Here is a 14,633-nt window from a genome sequence, read left to right on the forward strand (position 1 = left end):
TGTTTTTGTTTTTTTCATTAAGTGTATCAAATATTATTATCAAATATAACCACCAGTTACATGTATTAATAGAAGCCAACAGTAATTCAGAAAACATCTCTGAAAATACCCATGTACTAATTAATCAGTCACACCCTACCTATACTATAAATCAAAATGTTCAAACTTTGTATGCATAAGTAGAGCTTTAATTCAAGTTATGATTACATATTTGCAGCACTAGAGATGATTCTAACTCTATTTTGCTAAACACAAAAATAAAGCTGTTTGCTGCAGACTTTCATAGACAGCTGCACTCCCCAGATTGTATGCACAATGCATTATGTGTAGAGCTTTCAAAAAGAAGGATACAAAGATAGGTAAATGATCTTGACACTATAAATTGTGACTATTCAAGTGAATACTGAATGTAAACACCTGAGTCCAGCACACTGGATTTACTTACTAGTGGGGGAGAGGATTGCCAGCTTACATCCATGTCTGAAGCCAGGGTCCACCCCCATGATGATGCAACCCCTGACTGGACACATCAACAGGCGCTGGCGGAGGTTCCGGACAAACATGGCAATTGATTCCTTCTCTGCTGCAAATGTAAGTTTAGTCCTAAAGAGAGGTAATGTAAGAGAGAGATGAAAAAGATGGGGACATAGAAAAAAATGGGGAAGCAAAGGGTGAAGATAAATATGTAAATGTTAGTTGTACAGTGAGGGTAAAAAGAAACAAAGGATGAAAAAAAATTACAGAGAAAAAAGAGAAGAAAGGAAAGAGGTGAGAGATGGGGGGAAAGGGACTGACAAGTACAATTAAAAGTACCTGTAACTTCTGGTGAGGAAAGGCAGAATAAGCCTTTTATAAGAGTCCTCTACTGCATTCCTGATGATTACATTGAGCTCTTCTCTTGGAAATGTCTTTGGCCTCCACCTGGTTGAGTGGCGAAAGAAAGGTATTTTCTTTTGGTCTATTGATGATTGCCATCGATGTGACTTAAAGTTGACTGAGGACATGCGTTAGGAAAAGACATTTTTCATTCTATTTTATAAACTCAAAACATATAATATGCTATTTAATTTTTCTCAAATTTTCTCTCTAAATTAAATTTTAACACATTTAAGTGTGATTTAAGTAAATGGTGCTGCAATACAGACCGATGCAAGAGTTCTACCCATAGAAACTTTTTATTAAAGCTATGCTTCTTTAAACTGTAATTGTTGTGGGAAAAACATAAATCCATTATAAATTCTTTGACATTCTGCTTTCTTTTTGATCTCAATTATTTTTCAAGGCAAAATCTCCTCACAAAAACACCATGCCATAAAGGCCTTGACCAATGAATGGATTGTATAAAAGTGAGGAGCCTTCATATTTGTCATGATGAAAAGCAATTTAATATTTCAGCGCCAATCAAGTGCTAATTCACTGCTTAAATCCTTTAATCTACTCATTTTAATATTTTTTATTAAAGATGGTTCAGCAGTTGTTTTGCTATGCTTATTGTCAACCTCATCCACTTGGAATTGCCAAGGATCAAAATCAATGATCTCTGCATATATTTGCATGTATCATATGAAGCACTTTTACAAATTCCAGAAAATGACTCCATTATTGTACTAAAATAGCAATCTGGTTATCTGTGCGTGTGTGTGTGTATGTGTGTGTGTGTTTCGCTGCTTATCAATGTGTGAAGGTATTTGTGCATTATTGCTTTTCTGACCTGTTGTTGATGCACCACCTAATGAAGTCACTCTTCACCCTGTCGCAAATGTTCACCTTCACTGTCAAAATCTTCAGACTCTCCCCTCGGTTAATTGCCAGGGTCTGTACACAAATCATATAGAGGAACATGTCCCCTGGTTAATGCAATACAATAAATTGTATAAACTGTAAGTGAAGAAATACTCACTGCCTCCCAATAACTCACAAACTCCACAGGTTACATGCTTATATACAGTATGAACACTTTGAAAATCAACGGTCCAAATTCCTCCAGATTACTGCTATTTTTAATGAATTATTTAAAAATAATTTATTTTGTGAATTACCTGATTTCTATATTCAGTATATATGCACTTATATATATATATATATATATTTGTACTAGAGCCTGACTTATATCGGTTGGCCCATAATAATCTGAGCCCTTTACAGACATCGATATCAGCGCTTATGTTTACCAATATGAAATATTTTATTGTACAGAACAAACAATGCAGAAAGGATTGCATTTGTGTTTCCATTTTACGTAAAATCATTTATGTTTATTTTCTTAAATGAAGTTCTAAATATTTGGTTGTATTTGTGTTTTCTTTTTATTTATAGTTATATATGATACAGTTTTTGGTTAAACTAAAATATCAGCCTTTCTTTTTCATAAAGGTTTGATAACAACATCTTAGGATGTATACATACATATATAAAAAGGCTGCAGCAAACGATTATTTTTCCAATTAAGTCAATTAATCTCACGATTTTTGAGGGATTAATCTAATAATTATTTTCTGTTCAGTCGATTGATTCTTTGGTTAACTTACCAATAAATAGTATATCTCTATGAATCCGATATATGGGTCAAAGTAATTGAAGATGGAACACAACATAAATAAACCGAAAATTAAATCTTAATTTTCGCCTAAAAAAAGAAAACATATTTATAATGAATATTCTCTATGTAATAATGCAGATTAATAAAAAAACTTCCATACACAATCCATAGCACAACATCTGAACATTATCTCTGCCAAATTTCATGCTCATAAAGTGAAGCAGAGTTACAGGCATAGGGACATGGTCAGCATTTCAATGTCAGGTTTCTCAACTCATTTAATTTCACCTAAATTTCATCTAAATAACTGTTTTAGCAAAGACAGGTGTTTATCTCTCTCTACAAATACTCTTTGTAGTGCTGCGTAATGACGTCAAATTAGCCAGTGACGGTAGGGTATTATCTCAAAGTGACAAGTAGCCTTTGTGCTAGCTAACGGGATCAAATTTATGGATCAAAACACAATTTATCATGACAAAACATTAAAGGTAAGGCGTAGTTTATGTATGACGCTGTATGACGCATATTTTTGTGTCACTTAACTCGCCTGAGTATCTGAGTTTGCAGTCTTTTCCTTAAAGGATGTGCTTTCACTTTCTCCAGGGTGTTGTCATGTTTGCTTTCTCAACAGCGGTAAAAAAACAGAGAAACTTCTCATTTGTCTTGAGATGCTGCAGCGTTTATTAACAGACAGACTGTAACCTGCACTGTAAATTCACTGCTGCAACCATCTCCTCTTCTCCGGAGCTTGCAATGATCACAGTCACTTGCTCCGAATTTCTCTCCCCCTCTCCTGTTGTGCCACACACAAACACTACACATATACGCCACTTATATAACACAAGCTTTTTCGGATGAAGGTTAATTTTCTGCATAGCCCAGAACAGGAGTTGCCATCACTGGGGATGGCACGTAAATATTCCAATGCGTTGATGCATTCTACGCAAATCCGTAATATATACACATATATACACACACATATAATACATATACATACATATATATATTTATCAACCGATGTATCATGTCGGAAATCTTGTACTCCCTAATATCATTATCAGCATCAGCCCCAAAAATCCATATCGGGCGGGCTCTAATTTGTACTTCAATCAATACGCCTCTACAGTTAAAATGTTTTACTGTTTTGTTCAAATTTCAGTTGAATTTAAACTACAACATATCTATGCAAATTGCAAACAAAAAATTCTAAATGCAATGATCCTTATTTGGTTGTTTCCAAATAGCAGAACCAAAGACCTAAAATAACATTTAAAAAATCATAATTTGTACATATATAAAGCATTTCTTTTTATTATTAAAAATACACGTTCATGTTCCCAAAACTCTACACACAAGCACAAAAACAAAACTCTACACACAGTGATGAACCTAGGAGTATATCCTGTGGCTAGGCCCGTTATGTGCTGGTCCCCCTTCAAAGGAACGGTTACATGCTGTTAAGCAAACAGTAGTAAGTGTCTGACCTTTTCAGTGGGGATCCTTTAGCCCGCCACAGAACGGGGCCAAGAAACAACACGTCAATCTGGAGCCCAAGCGGAAAAAGCAAGCTGACAAATGCCACCACTACGCCACCATCCGCGCTGAGACCGCAAGGCCTACCCCCACCTAACCCACATCACATGCACACGCACACAGTGCAACAACCATTCCTACTCAGCATCAGTTTCAGATGTGCTGCACCCATGTGCAACTTACACACACAAATATTTTTTTTTACAAAATACAGCAAATTGCATGGCAGAGGCAAGAATTAATGCAGCTAGCGTTCTTGAATTATGAAAGTTAACTGTTGACATGTCTCAGCCCTGGGCTGCTGCACTGATTGTGATGTTGTTTCTCAAACAATCTTCATCAAAGCACAAAATATTGACAGAATGAGGAACAACACCTCTGTCTGGACTCTCTGGAAAAGCCATGAGTGAAATTAAAGTGGTAAATAAATGCTAAATCTGTGTCCTCAGGGTTTGATGTTCAATCATTTAAACATCGAATGACATGCAGTCTTAACATGACTGCCATGCATTCCAGACCGATTCCTCCATCTAAAGATAAATGACTTAGAAACTAGTGTTAAGCATAGACTGTATATAAAAAAATGAAGCCAATGCGAAGTGCCTTAAGCCTGTATTCTCTGGAATCACCAGTCAGTCGCCCTGACAGACTGTTTGCAAAAAGAAGTCAGTTTCGAGTAGTCCATGGGTGCGGTCGAATTGTCAAATTTGCCTAGAAAGGTTGCTTAATCCTGCCATGACCAGAAAGTATTTCATCGGCAGCCATGATAAGAGCTGTTCGGATTCTCTTAATGTTTAGGAAAGGTACTTCAAAGCTTCCTTTCCTATCTCCTTTAGCATTGGGTAAACTGGATCTTCCTATGCGAAAGGAAAAGAGAGAAATAGACGCCACACCATGGGCGTAATTTCCACTGGGTACGAGGGGGACATGTCCCCCTACTTTTTCAAAAACCTATTTGTGTCCTACCCACTTTCAAATTCGATGGTTATTATTATTATTATTATTATTATGGGTTTTTTTTTAATCCTCAGGAAATAATCTCTTCCAGGAAATACAGCACACAATTGTTTACAAGAGCATTACGTTCTTCATAGATCTAGCCTCCTAAATTGCTAACAAACTTCACCAGATTGGTGGATTTAGCTAAGAAATGTACAAAATGTATGTAGTAATGCAATAAATGGGATTCAAATCGAAAATAAATTTCTGGCAGAGGACCCCCTGTTTTGTGTAACCCCCACTTCTCAGACCAAAGTTACACCCTTACGCCACATATTCATTGCCGAAGCAATATTTAACGTGACATGCCATACACATACTTAAAGATTAAATCCGCAGTAGAAGAAGAAGAAGAGTATGAAAATGACCGAGGAGGGACGCACGTAATCATGTAAGTTACTGTTGCCTATGAAGCATTTCCATCTTATGCATACGGTGTTCATGTGGATATATATACTGTAAGTGGACAGGAGCATGAGCAAACATTCCAAATGTGACAACTTTTTCCTATCAGTTTCGTAGCCTGTATTATTGTTTTTATTTAAATTCCAACCTTGGTAATGAATAAATATTTTTCACCGTGTTGTACAAGCCTGCATGAATCAACCGACAAATAATGCACAGGGATAAGTAGCCTATAAGATGCATCCCCGGAAATGTGTAGTTTCACCACAGCACACTTCAATAACATCCGCCGTTGCATAATTATGAAGTATAGTGTAAGTGGAGTCGGCTTCTCTTAGCACCGCTGTAGGCTTTTCCTAAGTCCTATGAATCCTCCTTTACACCTTTCCTTGACCTCATGAGGTATTCCATTGGGAGCAAGGAATAGTACATAGGAAAAGACGATAGGAAGGACAATCCAAAGCCACCCCATTAGAAATGACCCTACTACTCACAGTTTATGGTCTCAATCTCTAGTTTCAAGTCTTCTTCTATACAGCATGATGTTCATTTTGTAAATTGGGGTCTAATTTAGAGTAAAATAGACGAAAAAGCAACATATACATTGGAGGGTAGATACAGCGTGATGGACTGGTGGTACCATCCAACCTGTGCATGGTTGCAGGTGTACGTGGGCGCGCAATGGACAAGCTCTCAGTCAGACCACGCGTCTGGTTGCTAAAATCCCAACAATTGTACAATCTGTGTCCTTGCTGTTCATGGTAGTTGGCTACTGTCCTTGCTAATGATGAATAACCTAGTGTCTAAGTTTCTTCATGCATTAGGTCACTGCTAGGAGACGGAGAGTGACCTGATAGGAAGGGTGATGTGAGACAGAGTGAGAAGTGTGTTTTACAGTGTGAGATGGGCCAGGAGTGACAGGTAGCCAAGTGCTGGCCAAACCCTAACAAGACCAGACAGACCATCTACTGGATGGCCCTTCATCCTTCCACCAGCCCACCACCCTAAGGGTGACTGTCCTCTCTTTATCTGTCACGCCTACCCTTTCTTTAGAGGAATACTGTCATTAACACATTCATCCATCCAACATATCAGGGATAAACAATCAGATACACAAATGCCAACACAGATTCACAACAGCCTTCAGTACAGACTGCAGCAGTTTTTGGCCAGGCCGACAAAAATAAGTAGGGCAAAGTGATCCTAACTTAAGATAATCCTTACCTTTACTAATGCAAGAAGCTTACAAAAAGTTGACCATAAAATTACAGACAGTGGCAGTTTTAAGCATTTAAGGGTATCATGGTTCAGCGTGATTTAATTATTTTTTAAATAAAAATACTGGCAACTCAAGGAGAGCACGCCCTGTTCATAACCTGGCATTAACATTTGTCTTGGGTCATCTGGCCATATGCAGCCCAGACGACATTCAAATTTGATTTGTATATGGGTATTGGACCTCATTGGGTATTGGGCATAGACTATGTAAAGATGGATGATATGACAGCTCCCAAAAGTTAAGCAAAATCATCTTGATTGCCGGCTCGGGGCTGACCACAGAAAAGTCATAAACCCTGCCTCTTCCATGTTAGTGGATGGGACTTGGACCAAACTACACAGGCAAATGTTCCTAGAGATGGTGTCTTTCATTGTAGGAAGTTGTAATGTTGTGTTAATGTATTAATGTGTTAATTATATCCTATCCGTTTTGTTGAAATTTAGGGCTGCAACTAACGATTATTTTCATAATCGATTAATATTTATATCAAAAATTGTGAAAAAAATTAAGATTGTGTTTCCCAAAAACCAAGATGTTTAGTTTTTTCCACACATAAAATATATATTTAGTTGACTGTCATAGAGGAGAAAAGAAATAAGAATATATACACATTTAAGAAGCTGAAATCAGAGAATTTTGACATCAAAACTACTTGAACCGATTAATCAAATATTAAAATAGTTGGCGATTAATTACGTAATCGATTAATAATCGATTAACTGTTGCAGCTCTATTTAAATTAATTATCTAATGAATAGAAATGGAGTAATGCTTGGCAGCTGAGATTGACGATCACGCATGTCTGCATACCTCGATACTGCAGGTCCACACCACTAATCTACTGCGCAGACTCTGGCTCTAAATGACATCAAGAGCGCAAGATGGCGGCATTCGCATCCTTTATAGTTTGGCTTCAGGGGGTGGAGATGCGTTGTCCATTTCTATAAACAGTCTATGGTCTGGGTGACTTCATATCTGTTCTTAGACCTGTACATCATAACACAGAAACAGCACTGCTGAAAGTTACCAACGACCTTCTCATGGCCTCAGACAATGGACATGTTTCTGTTCTCGTCCTATTAGATCTTAGTGCTGCATTTGACACCATTGATCACAAGATTATATTACAGAGACTGGAACATATTATTGGGATTAAAGGAACAGCACTTAAATGGTTTAAATCATACTTATTGGATAGATTTCAGTTTGTTATTGTTAATAACAACTCTTCCACTCATACAAAAGTTAGTCATGGAGTTCCACAAGGTTCTGTGCTGGGACCGTTACTTTTCACTTTATATATCCTTCCCCTAAGAGAAATTATCAGAAAGCACCACATACATTTTCAATCTTACGCAGATGACACCCAACTGTAATCATCTATAAAGCCAGATGAAACTAATCAGGTTGAAAATCTTCAGGATTGTCTTCAAGATATATCTTTTACTTCTAAATTCAGACAAAAAACAAGTTCATTGTACTCTATCAGACACTATATAAACACTATCTGAGCATATCGTTACAGCTTTACTGTAAGGAACATTGGAGTTATTTTTTTTTCCAGGACATGACCTTTGACTCACACATAAAATAAGTCTCTAGGACAGCCTTTTTCTTCACCTGCGCAATATTAAGAAATCATGACATCGTATCTCAAAAGGGTGCTGAAAAACTATTGCATGCATTTGTTACTCTAAGACTGGACTACTATAATTCATAACTGTTAGACTGTGAAAAGCTTCTAGTTAATCCAAAATGCTGCAGCACGAGTTCTGACAGGAACTCGAAAAGGAGATCATATTTTTCCAGTGTTAGGATCTCTGCATTGGCTTCCTTTAACATTCAGAATAGAATTCAAAATCCTGCCCCTCACTTACAAAGCCCTTAATAATCAGGCTCCATCCTATCTTGCAGAGTTCATAGTTCCATAATATCCCAATAGATTGCTTCGCTCTGTACACTCAGGACTCCTTGTGGTTCCCCGAGTAGAAAAAAGAGTAGAATGGGAGGCAGAGCCTTCAGCTACCAAGCTCGTCTTCTCTGGATCTAACTCCCAGTTTGTGTCAGGGAGGCAGACACCCTCTCTACTTTTAAGGTTAAACTTAAAACATTCCTCTTTGATAAGGCTGAACCATCTCTTAGTTATGCTGCTATAGACCTAGGCTGCTGAGGGAATTCCCATCATGCATCTCTCTCCCTATCCCCCATGTATGTACATAACATTTCACTAACTGTGTTTTCTCTCTCCCCTTGTGCTGGAATCTCTGAGTTCAGGGCTGCAGAATCCAAATCTGTTACTATTATTAGGGGGTCCAAGCCAGCGTAGGCTATTGTTTTTGTACTTTTTTGTTTTCCAAAGCTAAAAGTCCAGCCACAGCATAAACCGTGCATGGTGGAGCAGTGCCATTTTCACAGAACCCTGCACACACCTCAGACACAAAAATTCACACACTTCTGCCACTAGGGGGCGCTACAATAAAAAACCCTGCGTTTTGCCCTATAACTCCCATACTGTACAGCGCATTTACAAACCTTGTCCTTAGATAGGTCATGCCCATACCCGCCTAGACTTTTCTCCCCGCAAAATTTTACTCCGTAGATTTTTACGAAATTTGGTGGGTACGATCTAGGGCAACCCCTGAAGCCACGCCTACAATGGTGAACTGATTAGTCAAAATGGGCGTGGCCTATTGCGCCACAAAATTATTTTGTCTTACACAAACTTGAACGACTTCAAATGTCCAGGTTACATTCAAAATGCACCATACACCTCATATACAAAAATGTACACATGTGGACAACTAGGTGGCGCTATAATCAAGTTGTTTTGGATTATACAACTCCCACATCACACATTAAAAACCTTACATCCACGCATTCCTTGAATTGAGCTGAATCACGTGACGTAGGCCACGCCCACTTCCGCAAAGAATTTTTCCGCACAATCGCAACATGTGCAAAACCTGCTTTTAAAACTCATCCTAGGGTTTTTGCTCGATTGGCTTGAAACTACATATATATATCATCTTCAGATGGCCCTGACAAAAAGTTATCAAAGGAATTTTGCTCAGTTAAAATGTGCGCACTCACCAGAGCTTGGACCCCGTCATACACTTCTCGCAGTTATTATTATTTTTATTATTTTATTATTAACAGTCATTGTATCTATTAGTGTAAGTATTATTTTTGTAATCATAAGAATTAGTCTGATATAGCTTAAAGGGATAGTCAGTGATTTTGAAGTGGGGTTGTATGAGTTACTTATGCATAGTTAAGCTGTTACCTTATGGAGATGGTGATCAGCGATGTCATTTAACGGAGTTTGGAGGGGAAATGGAAGTAGCGTAAATAACAGTCCCACTGTTGCAGAGGGGACCACCGAAAAACGTCTTTTTCGCCACATTTTAAAACTACACCTAAAAATATATATATATATCCATTCAATTGTACGCTAAAGGATGTATTTTTTTCACTGCTTCAGTTTTCCGCCAGACAGCCATTTCAGTTTGCACTTTTTTTTCAAGCATACTTCGTCCATGTATTTCTGCGGCAACTCGCGCCGGCAGAGTATCAATCCGCAAATCAGCTGTTTGACTCAAAGCTACGAGTTGGCAGTACGAAGTACGCTTGAAAGAAAAGTACATACATTCTACTAGAGATTTCTTCCTGTTAAAAGGGAGTTTTTTTCTACTCCACAGTCGTCAAGTGCTTGCTCATTGTTGGCTTTTCTCTGTAATATTGTGAGGTTTAAACCTCACTATGTCAAGTGCCTTGAGATAATGTATGGTATAATTTGGCGCTATACAAATAAAATGTAATTGAATCGTCAAATATGCAAATATTTGTGTGGGGTCCTTACTACTGAAATAGAAATGGGTCGAAATTACAACTACTGTATGTTGTTGTAAATTCTCTGGATAATTTAGTGTTTACTATTTTACAATATTGATTAATTATATTTAACACCAGCATAGCACAATATGTAGTACATTCTATGGGGACCTCTAAAGCAACACACACATACATACACACACGCACACAAAACATAGTATTAGTGTGATTGATTGACAGTGAAAATTAACTTCTACCTGTCCATCAAAATAGTGTTATATTAATGAAACTGTTCCATTTACCCAAACTCCACTGCAGGGGAGCCCCATGGAGCGTTAAACTACCATTTGATTTTAGCATAAATCGCATTATAAGTAGCTCACTGCACATTCAACAAATCCACTCTGGCATACTCAAGTACATACCAGCTGCTAATAGCTATAAGCTAAATGTGTACCCTTCGAAGAAGGTTTCAAATCAAATCTAACTGAATTTAATCAGAGCGGCACATCTCAACTAGATATGTCAAGCGGCTTATGCTTTTAGACACACTGAATAACAGAGTCTTATATTAACCAACTTTAAATTACTTTATAAAACTTTAAATAATTCTGAAAAAAGAAAACATTAAATAAAACTTTACATTTAATGAATAATATTTTTTCATGGCTGAAATGATTAGTCAAGTCAACTATTTTGATTCATTGATGAAGTCATTTATCAACACCATAAAATCTCAGGTCCCAGCTTCTAACTTGTAAGAAATTTTATCTTATTTGATTGTTAAAGTTATACATCTTTAGGTTTGGACAGTTGGTAGTAAAAACAAATAATCTGAAGATATTCCTCAGAGCATTTTAAGGACCAAACAATTTATCAGTTACCTAAAAAAAAATTTCGGAGATTAATTGAAAAAATGACAACCAATATTAGTCACAGACCCATATTACTAATACTATGCAAGTTCAGATTCCATCCTTCTTTAGTCTTAATACTACCTTCACAAAATATGTTTGTCTTTGTCTAAAATCTACAGGGGAACTTGTGTGTTCACTAGAACAACCCAAACATATATTTATTGCTCACTTAAGACAATGCCCTGTCCTTTTACTTCAACAGGCAAGTGTGTGCTCACTAACATGCCTTGTGTCAAACACATCTCCCACCTGCTCCCCATTTCCCACCAACTTAACAGTCAGAAAAGGTATATTTTAGCAGGAATCTAACAGCTAGCAAGGTAACAGCAGTGAATTAACACTCCAAGACAAAAGCGAGTCATCAAACTAAAGGCCTCGTGTACACAGGAGAGGAGAGGAGAGGGGAGGTGAGCAGTGGATCGAGAGCTGAGGCTTAAATCAGAAAAAGAGGGAGGGAGGGGGGCAAATCTGAGCAGAGCAGGAGAGATAAGTGACGGACGCACCTATAAATCGCTCATCTGTTAATTCTCTCCCTCCCTTTACCACCCCACTCCCTCTCCACATCCCTTTGTCCGCCTGTAGGCACAGCAGCAGTGGCTGTCACTACAGGAGAGCGCCTGTCAATCAAAGATTCCTAATCCAATGGCATGTCGGCAGGGGACATGTCACATATGTTAAGAGGAGAGAATGAGGGGACTTGCAGGGCGTGCTTGTGTGTGAGCGTGTGTGAGCGTGTGTGAGCGTGTGTGAGCGTGTGTGTGCGTGTGTGTGCGTGTGTATGTGTCCGTGTGTCCGTGTGTGTGCGTGTGTGTGTGTGTGCGTGTGTATGTGATTGTATGACTGTAGGGCAGAGTGAGGTTGCCATAGAGTGTGATGTGGCAGAGAGGCAGCGGGTGATGGAAGCTATGGTGACACATGAGGGCTGGGACCAACTCTGAGTAACCCACCAGTCACTACAGGGACAGAGGGGGAGCAAAGGAGGTAAAGCAGGGCACAGGAGGGGTAAATGTGGAGACACAGACAAAGCTAACTGCCACTGACATCGTTAGCATTCAGAGGCAGTACGCAGGAAACAGAGAGAAACACAAATAGATGGTTTGCATGTAAATGGTAAATGGACTGTATTTATATAGCGCTTTTCTAGTCATATAGAACACTCAAAGCACTTTACAGTAAAGTCACATTCACCCAATCACACACATTCATACAGCACTGCTATTTACCACGCATTTTCATGTCACATACATATTCATACACTGTCGGAAGAGCCATCAGAGACAAGTTAGGGTTAAGTGTCTTGCCCAAGGACACATCGGCATGTGGACAGGTGGAAGCTGGGATCGAACCGCCAACCTTCACGTTGGTGGATGAAAGACACTACGTCCTGTGCCACAGCCGTATGTCATGCAAGACGAGCACGCGATACATGACTTTTTTCATCGCAATGTCCACACATTTTTATCTTAATTTATCTTTACTCACTTGTGTACATATACACACACAGGTCTATATGTAAATAACTTTTTAAAGACAGAATTATATATATATATATATATATATATATATATATATATACACACATACATATATATGTATATATATATATATATACATACATATATACATACATACATATATATATACATACATATATACATACATACATATATATATATATTTATTTATTTTTTATATATATATTCAACATTGCACAGATCTCTTTACACTTTATTCTAGTTTACAACTTTTGTATGTACATTTTTACTTTGGTTTTTTTTCACACTTGCTTTGGCAATGGAAACGTCTGTTTCCCATGCCAATAAGCTCCTTTGAATTTAATTGAGTGTGAAAGCTTGGATGCATGGATGGATACTGAATATGATTACCTGATGGGGCTGGATGCGTTGAATGTTGCAGGTAAAGTCAAAGTAGAGGTGGAACTTGTCCTTGTCCATGTGTTTGTTTTGCTGGGCCCCTTGTTTTCTTTGACTCTGGACAGTCTTCTCATGCTCTTTTTCCTTAAGCACCGACTTAGATACTGAGGACCGGATGGTCAAAAAACTGTTCTCACACCTGACTCGGCAAGAGAGAAATGCAGAGGGAATGTATTGAGCAACAAATACTTTGATGACAGTTAGAATGAAACACAAAAGCAGAGACAAAGACAGAATGTTCGTACAATGATTTTACGTAGGTGAGTGTCTCAGGGTCTTTGGCTATCATATCAGCCAAGATATGCTCCACACCTGTAGCCACTTCTTCAAATGATGACAGACCTGTCACACAAACACATGCATAATTTACGGTACATCAGATCATTATTCTTGTGGACTTTAATTAGCTCTATAAATCAGCAAGGGCAAATATTAATTAAATAAGGTGTTGATAAATCTTTCACAATTTAACTGTGATTGTGTATGTTTGCGCATGAATATGTGTCTGTTTTAGTCTGTACATCTACGGCCCTAGGTCATGAGTCTGCCCACCACCTCCCACACAAGCCTGAGAACCTATGGTGACAGGGCATTCAGTGCGGCCGCCTCACCCTCTGGAAATCTTTCCCAGATCCGCAACGCACCATCTGTGGACATTTCTCAAAACCACCTGTTCCCAAATGCCAGTATTTGAAATGCCTGAAATACTGTCAAAAACACTGGATCTGGCATCGGCAAGGATGCAAATTTATATACCGATCTGATACCATGTCTTTAAGGAAGTTTCACTCGGATAAAACTGCACTTTTCAAAGTGAAATATTGCCAAAATTGCCATTTTCGCTAGCTCTGGCTAACGCTATACTACCGAAAATCAATTCAAAACAACAATTGCGATGTACTGTCACCAGCAAGTACTGTTTTTAGAGCTGTGAAGAAGTGATTTCCAGTAGTGTTAGCCAGAGCTAGAGAAACTCTCAGCAATTTGTCAATATTTTACGCTTTAAAGTCCCACAAGTAAAAACAATGACATATACCATAATGATGTTTTATACGGTTACGGAAGGATACAGACTAAAAGGTATTTAATTTCTTACTTGTGGCTGCACGTTAACAGTTTTTAAAGGGATTATTTATTCCCAGATTTATTTCATTTTGAAGTTGCTGTTGCTTTATATTGTTACTGTTCTGTTTAAA

General features: G+C 38.1%; 1 protein-coding gene across 6 annotated transcripts in view; it reads right to left on the reverse strand.

Moving 5' to 3' along the window:
• srbd1 (S1 RNA binding domain 1) overlaps positions 1-14,633 on the reverse strand; it is a 60,940-nt gene that overhangs the window by 41,102 nt on the left and 5,205 nt on the right. For all 6 annotated transcript variants that reach the window (XR_007031532.1, XM_047334815.1, XM_035605532.2 and 3 more), the window contains exons 8-12: positions 13,683-13,779; positions 13,390-13,576; positions 1,712-1,815; positions 814-921; positions 446-603 (exon numbers count right to left, since the gene is read on the reverse strand). Coding sequence is in view for 5 of the 6 variants with exons in the window: in XM_047334815.1 (XP_047190771.1) it covers positions 446-603; positions 814-921; positions 1,712-1,815; positions 13,390-13,576; positions 13,683-13,779 (654 nt within the window). In the remaining variant the exon portion in view is untranslated. The remainder of the gene's footprint in view (positions 1-445; positions 604-813; positions 922-1,711; positions 1,816-13,389; positions 13,577-13,682; positions 13,780-14,633) is intronic.

The sequence above is a fragment of the Scophthalmus maximus genome, chromosome 10 (genome assembly GCF_022379125.1).
Source record: "Scophthalmus maximus strain ysfricsl-2021 chromosome 10, ASM2237912v1, whole genome shotgun sequence".
Lineage (NCBI taxonomy): Eukaryota > Metazoa > Chordata > Actinopteri > Pleuronectiformes > Scophthalmidae > Scophthalmus > Scophthalmus maximus.